This window comes from Apium graveolens, chromosome 7, assembly GCF_009905375.1.
Source record: "Apium graveolens cultivar Ventura chromosome 7, ASM990537v1, whole genome shotgun sequence".
Taxonomy (NCBI): Eukaryota; Viridiplantae; Streptophyta; class Magnoliopsida; order Apiales; family Apiaceae; genus Apium; species Apium graveolens.
Genome location: NC_133653.1, coordinates 182930210 through 182940362, shown reverse-complemented (window position 1 = coordinate 182940362; position 10153 = coordinate 182930210). Strand labels below are relative to the sequence as shown.

General features: G+C 32.6%; 1 protein-coding gene across 1 annotated transcript; it reads right to left on the bottom strand.

The window, feature by feature from the left end:
• Window positions 1-329: 329 nt before the first annotated feature.
• On the bottom strand, window positions 330-5627 carry LOC141672968 (AP2-like ethylene-responsive transcription factor AIL6). The gene is made up of 9 exons (XM_074479670.1): window positions 5056-5627; window positions 4053-4614; window positions 3454-3536; window positions 2153-2161; window positions 1970-2058; window positions 1774-1847; window positions 1604-1654; window positions 1379-1455; window positions 330-1088 (listed from the first exon to the last, which is right to left on the bottom strand). The coding sequence occupies exons 1-9, from the start codon at window positions 5222-5224 to the stop codon at window positions 643-645; spliced, it is 1560 nt and encodes a 519-aa protein (XP_074335771.1). The 5' UTR covers window positions 5225-5627; the 3' UTR covers window positions 330-642.
• Between the last annotated feature and the right edge of the window lie 4526 nt (window positions 5628-10153).

The following is a 10153-nucleotide window of genomic DNA, read 5'->3' as shown; positions in this document are numbered from 1 at the left end:
CAATTAGCATGATACCAAAAAAGTTCAACTCTTACACGTGCGGTTGCAAGACAAAAAGACAAATACAGTAGTTGGATTATGTAACGTATTCAAAGCTTCTTGTTAGTGGATTTAGTTTTTCTTACAACCTTGCGTAGCCAGGCAGTTGTATGTTGATAACTCCTGTTTAGTTTACCATATGTTAAAATCTCTCACGTCATGGGCCTATCCTTTGCCAATTACTTTCTGGATGATCTAGAATAAGCTACTCGAACCATATCATGTTAGCAATATCGTCGAGTAATTGTACATTATAACAGTTGATCGAATAGTTAGCGAAGAAGACAATGAAATTTTAAACTGATAATAAATAATAAAAGTACGTCCGAAAAGGGCAAGTATCCGAGAAAATTTAAAACTTGATACAACATCCTGACAAGCTAATTTTAAGTAAAGCTTTTCCATTTTTACAAAATTTTCTGTTTCTTCCCTAGCAACCTAAAGGTCCTAAACCTCTATTCTTCAATTTAAGTTCCTGGTTTTTTCAGCCCTGATACTACTAAGTGCTAATATAGATAAGATGAGGGTCAGTTTATAAATTAAGATATCAGCTAAGAGCCAAGGGGGTGGTATCTGCCGAAGAAGCTAACTATCTTGTCAAGGTCAATAGGTCTGGTGAGGCCAGAGGTAGAACTCCTGAGATGACAACAGAGGAACAGAAGTTGGAGTTGCTATTGATGAGAGAGAACCTGGGGTTTCTGAAGTGCTTGCACCGGGGTAAAGATGATGGAAGAGGTTCTGGCGATACATTGGAGTTGTGGAATCAAATGATAGCCCGTATGGTACAGCAGATGCCGGCTGAATAGCAGCAAAACTGATGCTACTTTCACTGTTACTGCTGCTTTGTTGCTGCTGGCCATTGCTGAAAGATGATTTCTGTTCTGTGTCCAGTGAGAGCTTTAATCGCTTGGATGTGCCACCAACAGGAAGTGAACTTTTACTTATAGCCTCCACATCATATCGATTCATCTCGAAATTAGTTACAGCGTTGACACCTCTGAACTTGATTGCTGCTATGTCGTACGCCTCAGCTGCTTCTTCTTCAGTAGCTGCATCAGAGATTTAACGGATTAATACTAATTAAAGATCAATATCCTGCTTATATTACTACGCTAATTGCAATAATCTATCAAAAAAATATTGTAATGTTATTAGTTGTCAACTAAAAATTCAGCGTAACTTGAAGCAGCTGTCTCCAAAACCTTTCCCATCATAACAAACTTTTATTGTACAGTACTTCCTTATCATGCTTAATTTGTTACCCCAAAGAAGCTGAGAATTCTTTAACATTAATATCAAAACACTTAATGTTTCATTACTCGCTAATTATTTCACTTACCAAAGGTTCCGAGGTAAAGATCTTTGTTTCCCGCCACACGACCAATCCTTGCTTGCCAGCGTCCTTGTTGATGATGCCTGCCCAACATTGTATTTGCCCAAAAATTAGAGTCTAGGTTAAATGTCTTTAAATATGCAAAAGACAGAGTGATCATTACTCAACGGAAGTTAAGATCAGAGATATGGTGGTCGATCCAGCCAATTATCAACAGAAAAGTTTCAATACCTTGTTACACCTCTGTATATGGATGCTCCTCTTGAGAAACCACTACTTTTCCTGAAAGTTGTAAGATGACTTGGCTAAGACTTGGTCATGATGTTTTGATGCATCCACAGTTGTAGTAGCAATATGAATAACATGAATCAAATAAAGAAAGACAGGCAACTAAGTAAGACCTTCTTAGAGAAGCAATAAACTCTTGTTTAGTAGCATTCTTCATGTCCTCCATTTCTTTACAATAAGCTGCCGCCTAGACAATAGAAAAGTGATACCCAAGGTTAAATGTTAGTGACACGTTGAGCAACTTTTCAAGCAGATGGCGAAGGTGACAATCAAAGGGTAATACAAAAACTGAATAAGGTGATAAATTACAGGAAAGTTGGTGGTAGCAGTGGGACCCCAGTACTTTAAAGCAGCCAAATCATAAGCTCTTGCTGCTTTATCTTCCTTGTCATATCCACCTGAAATCATACACTTAACCAAGATCAGATGAATTCTACAACAGATATCATAGAACTACAAATGCGAGTAAACAAACTAAACGAACTGGCTTACCTAAATACACTGTCGAAGAGAGTAATCCAGTCCATCAAATTGTGCAGGAGTCACAAGAACAATCAGAAATTAGTTATATACAAGATGATTAGATACTCAAGGATGTGTGAGCATATTCCCCAAACAAATAGAAGGTGTGAGCATATTCCCCAAACAAATAGAAGGCAAACATGCATGTGATCAGAGCCAGCAAAAAAAAAACTTTCTTTCAATGCATTTCCATAATAAGCTCTACCACATAATCGTCTCTTTCAAGTTTTTAAGAGTTCTTTAAGTTCAATATGATTTAGGTTCACATATCCAATTAACCTTTTTCAAATTTTCCTCTTTTAAGAATCCAATTGTCTAATCTGAATTAGATCAGCTGTCGTAAATATAGTATCAGTTACACTAGCTACACTATCATTGATTTATATTGTAAATCAACACCGAACATGCTTTCACAAAACAATGTTGCAATCTTTCCGATAGGGGAATAACTGAGCAAGTTGAGCAACTTTTGTTAATAGGACAAGCATACCCCATATATAAACATTTTACTCCAGTTCTATTTACAATTAACCCACCAAAAATAGAAACCAGTCATATAAAAAATTTAAACTGGGTGACTTGGTCAAACCTCATGAGAGAGACTAGGCCAAGAAAGCAAAAGTAAAAGTTAAAAGCTATCCCTCATAGTACAGAGTTGCAGAAACACTAGTGTACAGACTAGCTGATGCATGTATAAAATATACATACACATCTGGGTAAGATAGATAGCTGATGGTGACAAGAAAACACAAGGGTAGGATAAGAATGACTCCTGGACAAACAAATTAACTTGTATAGTAGGAGGAATAGTTACAAAGAATAAGAGAGAGTCTATGAATATGTAGAGTTCAAGAAAGCAAATACCCAAACCACACAAAATGACGGCCAACCTGATCAAATCAGTGAAAGAAAATAAGAATTGAACAGAAAGAAGAAGTACATATATACCATCAGTTCCATCAATCATCATGTATTTAATTAAAAGTCATGATTTGAAATAAAGAAAATTGAAAATAGCCCAGATCACACAACCCCATTAAAATTATTCTCAATCTCAATGCAATGCAGTGCAGTGCATGCATTACTTCCTTTATAGTCAAACTTAATTCTTTATTTACAAATTAATTGTACATTATTTACTGTATTCCACTACATATGCATGTACTATATCACTAATATATTTTGTTACAGTCCTATTTAAATTTATTTGCAGATAAATAGTTAATCTAGTGGTACAAATTTTATAGATAGAGGAGACAAAAATAATATACCTTGACGCCCTTTTCTAGCCTGACCTTCTCTTCTACAGCTGTTATCCCATAGATGTGCTTCGTATCTTCCCGTCCACCTGTGTCTGAATCCATTCACCAAATATCCCACCACTAGTTATATTGTGAAGAAAATGTATAATTATTTAAACACACACTCTCGGGCGTTCGGAGAACACTTTTTAACATGAAATGTTTTCGATTTCTGTGTATGAATGATCATTTATTGGCGATTGTTCTCACATTAAAAACTGTTTTCAACCAGGTCCGAGCTTATTTGAACAATTAACTACTTGCTTATGGACTTCAATCAAATATATAAACAGTAACATGCTTAACACAGAAATTTAATAATTCCAACTGTGCTCGCATTCTGAGAAGAATTTTACGTGAGATATTCGACATTCGGCACTCTTTGTACGTATGATCAATCAATTTTCGAACATTTGTTTTCAGGTTAAAACTGTTTATAACCGAGTGCGAACTTATACGAACAATTAAATACATGCTTTTAAACTATAATCACATACAGAAAACAGAAATAGAGAGAGATGCTTTGTAATCATACTGTGTGTGTGTGTGAGAGAGAGAGAGAGAGGCACCTAGTAACACCTCTGTAAATAGAAGTTCTCTGGCCAAAAGTATCAGCAATCTTCTTACAATTATTTGTATTACCAACAGCAACTATTGATTTTTCATTACTTTCATTTTTCTTATTATTATTGTCATTATTAACTCCCAGTGACAACACACCTCCAGTGCTGTTATTATAAACCACTAACTCGTTCCTTGACTCAGTAGACTGACTCGTCTGAAACTGAGTTTGAGCAACAGAACCTGAGTCATCAACTTCAGACCCCGAGTTAGTCGAAAAAGCCTGGAAATTAGCAGCAAAGCTCTTGAGATCTGAGTTATCATAGATATGAGTCATCGACGACGAGTCATCATGAGTTGCTTCAGTTTGTGACTCGGTGTAGTGGTGGTGAATGTACGAGTCGCCGCCGAGAAAATCCTCGAGTTTAGGCGGTGGATTCGTCTCGAAAGCCGTGAAAATTGACGATGAATCGGTGTGATCTCGAAGCAGTTGATTGTGTTGTTGATGAAGATGGTGATATTGATTTGGTGTTTCTGTATACATTACTTCAACTTTCGGATTAGGCCAACCTATAAAATAATCGAAAAGTTTGCGATCGCGTGAGAACAGTGAGAACAATTGTTTACGGAAAAAGGACTTGTATGTATGTGTAATATATAGGGAGGTTTGATACTATCCGAAATGTTAGTAAATATTATCTGATAAACAGAAAGAGAAAAAGAGAACAAAATGTTAAAAATGATGAGGTGTAAGTTAAGGTATGACATGAGATATATGTGTATGAATGTAACTGAAAATATGTGTATGTATATGATGATGGATGATGAGTGGACTAATATTGCAAAAATGTCTGTATACATGCTCATCCGTTTTTTCCATGACTTGTTTTGTCTGTTTGTTACAATCTAGTGTAAGATTTGTACAAGATTCTGCATAAAACGTCTACATAGAGAGAGACAGAGAGAGAGAGAGATTTTGTTTGTTTTGCCGAGAGAGAGAGAGAGATGTACCGTTAGTGGGTGCATAGAAATTGTCGAAGTTGTAGTAGTGGTGAGGTACATGAGGAGGGGAGCGGTGCTGGTGTTGAGGTTGAGAAGTCCTGAGCATATCCATTGGAGATAGTGAGAATGAGAGCCAATTACTATTACTATTATTGTTGTCATTATTTCCTGGAGCCATTGGTTTTGTTTTGTCAACAACTTGGTGATTATGTATAGTTGTGAATCACTAAACAAACTGAACTGAAATATGACCGAAGATTGTTGATGAAAATGTAGAGAAACTATATAGACATTGCACAAAAGAAGATGGAACTTGAGAAGGATGAGTTGATGTGTTTGCAAGTAGAGGTACTCATAGATATTTATTGGAATGATTTAAGAAGGAAGTGGGAAGAGAAGAGTAGTCCAATTTTACAGATCCAAAGTGAAGGTAGTAAAGTAAAAGCAGGCAGAACTCAAAGCTCACAACTAGCTAGCTTCCCGAGAAAGAGAGAGAGAGAGAATTGAGTTTGAAAACTTGAAGAAATGAATAGTGTTTACATGGGATATATGGCATGCCAAGTTTATAATATGCTATAAAAATCAACAAGTTATATATGTGTGATGTGTGTGTATGTAGATGTGTAAATGAAAGTTCACATTAGATATAGGATGGGACTTGGGAGGAGGGGTGGAGTAAACTTGGATTCAGAGGAAATGGTTTCACTAATGTGTAACCCAAGTGGGACACAACACCCCTTTTTTTCTCTCCTTTTTTATTAATTGTTTTAAATTGTTGTCCAAAACTAAATTTTGGAAGCATTTTGAATAATTAAGTGCTTCAATAATGTGTCAGTGGGTATTATTTAATATTTTTAAGAAAACAAAAAATTGATCATATATTATTTTAGCATTTGGAACATATTTTCTCAATTTTTAATTGTTTTTTTAGAAATGAAAATTTTATAAAATTTTAGAAAAATAGAAAATAGAAAAATGAAAAAAAAATTTACAAATAAAACAACCCTAAAACATTTATCACGTGTCTCATTTTTTAGGGCAACACTTTACACCCTTATACTATTTCTATCAATAAAATATTTGTTTTCTTTCTTTTTTTGAACATCACTTTCTTCTCATAATTTTCATTTTTCTCCAATTATTATTTAAATATATTATTATTGTAATAAAAAGACACAAAAATAAGGCATGTTGTTAGATTTAATGTGCAAAAACCCGATTTTAAATCACTATAACAATATATTTATACTAATATTTATAAAATATTTATTAGAATACTCTTGGACTTGTTTTTAGTACTTATAGATAGTACTTATAGATGAGGTGTAAGTTAATCCGAATAGGTATTCAAAACTTTTCTCAAATAACGAGATACAAAATTTAATATTTTTTAATTTGTGTGTGCATAATTTTGTATGCAGATTTACATTTTATTAATAATAAAGTAATCAACTATATATACAATGCAGGTAAATATTTAAATTATTTTGGTAGCGAATTCAGATACCTAATATTTTCATGTAATCAATGCAGATACGGTTATGTTAAACTGATTTTATTGATATCTTTTCAAAAAGATTTTAACTATATATATATAATATATATGAGATATGTGACCCCTTGAATTTAAAATATACGAAATTTTACATAAATTTCGCTCAAAAAATTAGTTACTTGTCCTTCAAATTTTAACATGCGAGTTTTCACCTTATTTTTATGAAACTCTATTTCATTTTTTTATTTTTATGTTTAAAAATATTTATTTTCCTCCAATTTTCTCTATTTCTCTTTCTTAATTTTAAAATTATAACAATGATAAGAAATATATATATATACATATATATATACTATACTATAATAATCATAATGAGATATAATTTGGTATGTTTTTTTTAAGTTAATTTGTTATCCCCATTTATGACCGTCAGATATTTTTAATCGAGTGATCATGACCGTTTGATTCAAATACTAAAAAAATATATACTACTCAAACCTCCCAGGTTCGAATCCCGCAAATAACAAATATTTATATTATTTTTTATACAATATTAAGGCTCACATGTTCGAATCCCACCAACAGTAAATATTTATAGTATTATTTACCCAAGATTCGGGTTCGAATTCCGCAAACAAAAAATAATTATATTATTATTTATAAATATAATAATAAGGTAATGATCCAAAAAAATATTATAATTATAAATAACATAAAAATATTAATGAAGACCCATGCATCGCACGGGTTGTATATTATAATAAGCGGAATGTGGTATAATTTGATATATTTTTTTGGTTGGTTTGGTTATCCCTATTGATGACTGTCAGATCTTTTTAATAAGTGATCAAGTATTATTATTATACACTACTAAAACTTCCCGGTTCGAATCCCCTGCTAACAAAAAATATTTTTATAATTATTTATAAATATATTAATAAGGTAATTATTGAAAAAGAAATTTATTATAAATTTAAATAATATAAAAATATAAATGAAAATCAGTGCATCATACAAATTATAAAATTAATATATATAAAGAGTGTTATTAGAATTGTCTTTTCTTACTATATCTTTAAATTTAATTATTTAAAATATTTATAAAGAACGTATAAAAAAACTCTGAATAATTCATTTCAAAAAAAAAACTCTGAGTAATGCTCTAGATCTACTCGAACCAAAATGCAATCTAGAGGCTTTGGGCATTTTTGATCGATCGGGGACATAATTTCATCATGCAACTAAGTGCCTCTTTGGGATCAACTTTCACACTTCTTTCCCTCACAACGTCTCTTTTACTTTATTAGTAATATAGCTCGTGTTTCGCACACTAGAATTTCTTGTAATATACAAAATTTATTTTAAATTTTTTTAGTGTAATATCGTAAAATTCATCATACCTTTCTTTTTTTAAAAAAATGCAAAGATTAGTATAGGTGGCTGATACTTGAATTAGTACGTTGAAACACATAATTATATTTAATTATTTACGATTATAAAAAGTACATGGTATAAACTTTAAATTTGTTAAAAATATTTTTAAATTAATTATGTTAGTTCAATTACATCACTAAAACAAATTGTGCGTGCAATAAAATACTATATAATAATTGAAAGACATAAAATTGATGAATTGCTAATAAATATAAATAAAATTTATAATGTTTTATGAATTCCGGTGACGACTGGCATTTTATGTAATATTAATTTTGGACTTGGTATAATATTAGAGCCGAATGTAAATATACTTAATGGTTGTACGTTGTGTGAATGAAAATTTCTGCATTTTAAATTTACTTTATGTAGTATATGATTTTTCAAAGCAAGAGTTTATTTATTTCCCTTATTTTTTATTTATAAGGAATATTCTAAACCTTAGGAAATTTTCTTTTAAAAGTTATTTTGTTCACAAATTTCAAAAGTGATTTTATAAAATTTCTAAAAATCCAAGTTATTTTATGGTATAAATTTTATAATTTTTGAACTTGTATTTTATTTTATAAAAATAAATCTTTACAAATTTTATTTGTTATAATTAGCAAATTACATAGAAGCCCTTGCATGCAAATCACCCTTCTATTCTCTCAAAGGGCAAAGAAGACCTTTCCAACCCCATTAACTCATTTGTTGATTACCAAATTACCACACTAACCTTGCATGCAAAATGACCTAACTTTAGCTAGACGTCATTTTTGTACATTCTCACTTCCACTCATTATTTTGTCAACCTAAAAGCATAAAACCAAAAACCAAGTGGGAGAAGTCATTTTCACTCACTCCACACTCCAACACACCTCATTTTTTCTCTCCTCCCCTCCCTCCCTTGTTGCTCTCGGCCGAAGCCCCCATACCCCACTCCCTTCCATTTTTCATTCCATTTCTCATCTTCCCTAGTGTAAATCTTCTACCTACATTCATTTTATATACTTCCCAAGAGTTTTGTGACTTGGGAGATGAAGTTTCATGGTTGCATGTGTAGTTCTTGTGTGATCTCCAAAGAGAAACTCTTGATTCTTGTGAATTCAAAAGCTCTCTATGAGATACATTTTATATATGTGTTAACTAAGTGTTATATGGAGAAACCATGCTATAAAATCCTTTGCATGCTACTGAAATTTCATTATATATTCATGTTTAGCCATGCATGCTAGTTTTAAGATATTAAAATGATGATCAACCATGTTTTGCATGCTACTCTTTTCGAAATCATGTTGTTATGTCTAAAAATCTATAAATTCGAAATATGTGTGCTTAAAATAGATTGTTTTCATGATAAATTTCTTATTAATAGTTAAGAGAAGATATATTTCATGAATATTAATGATGAGTAATAGGTACAAGTCGAATTTGCAAGCATATAAACTTTATGCTTTAGTCGAAATCTTGTTAAGTGTTTCCATGAGTTGCATGTTATATTTTTAGTTGCATGTTGTTGTTCTTGGGCATGGATGATTCCCCCCTCCTGTTGAGGCACTATTTTAGGACATTAATGCACTAGGTTTGCTTTGGTAAGGGTTGGATGCTTGGTTATTAAGCGGGAGTCAAGGTGGAAGGAGATTAGTTAGTGTTTGCATTTTTTTCCAGATTTGATGCATTAGTTTATGGGGAAGTTTTGAATGAGCATTTGTTGTGCACTTTGAAGCCCAAGCCACCAGAAGCTAGCACTAGGAGTATATAAAAGGTTTTAGGTGTTTGTTGGAGGTTTATAAGTCGTTTGGTTATGTGCACGAGTGGAATCACAAAATCTGTCCAACAGGGGACAGTTTTGTTGCAACTTAGAAATAGGAAGTTTTGACCATGTCATGGGTAGGCCCTCATTAGGCCCTGTTGGGCCTTAGTTAGAGGGAGTGTCAGAGGAGTTTTTCCAGCCATAGTTCATAAGATTTGAGTTAGAACCATGTGTCACAAGTTAGTTCAAGTCAGAGCGTTTTCTGCCCAGAAAAATAGGGGAACCATGGATTTTAAGCTTAGGCCCAAGGAGGCCCAAGCTAGGCCCTTGAGCCACATTGAGTTTGGGAGATACCTTATGGTCAGAAGAGTCTAGTGTAGAAGTTTTGGAGGTAAACTTGTAGTTTAATAGTGTCTAATGCACTCAAGAAACCATAGATGTCA

Coding starts and splice junctions, on each gene's coding strand:
- LOC141672968 (XM_074479670.1), bottom strand. CDS start 5,224: ATGGCTCCAGGAAATAATGACAACAATAATAGTAATAGTAATTGGCTC. Junction 3,537..4,052: donor ATTTACAGAGGTGTTACTAG/GTGCCTCTCTCT, acceptor GAATGGATTCAG/ACACAGGTGGACGGGAAGAT. Junction 1,655..1,773: donor TTTATTGCTTCTCTAAGAAG/GTCTTACTTAGT, acceptor TACAACTTTCAG/GAAAAGTAGTGGTTTCTCAA.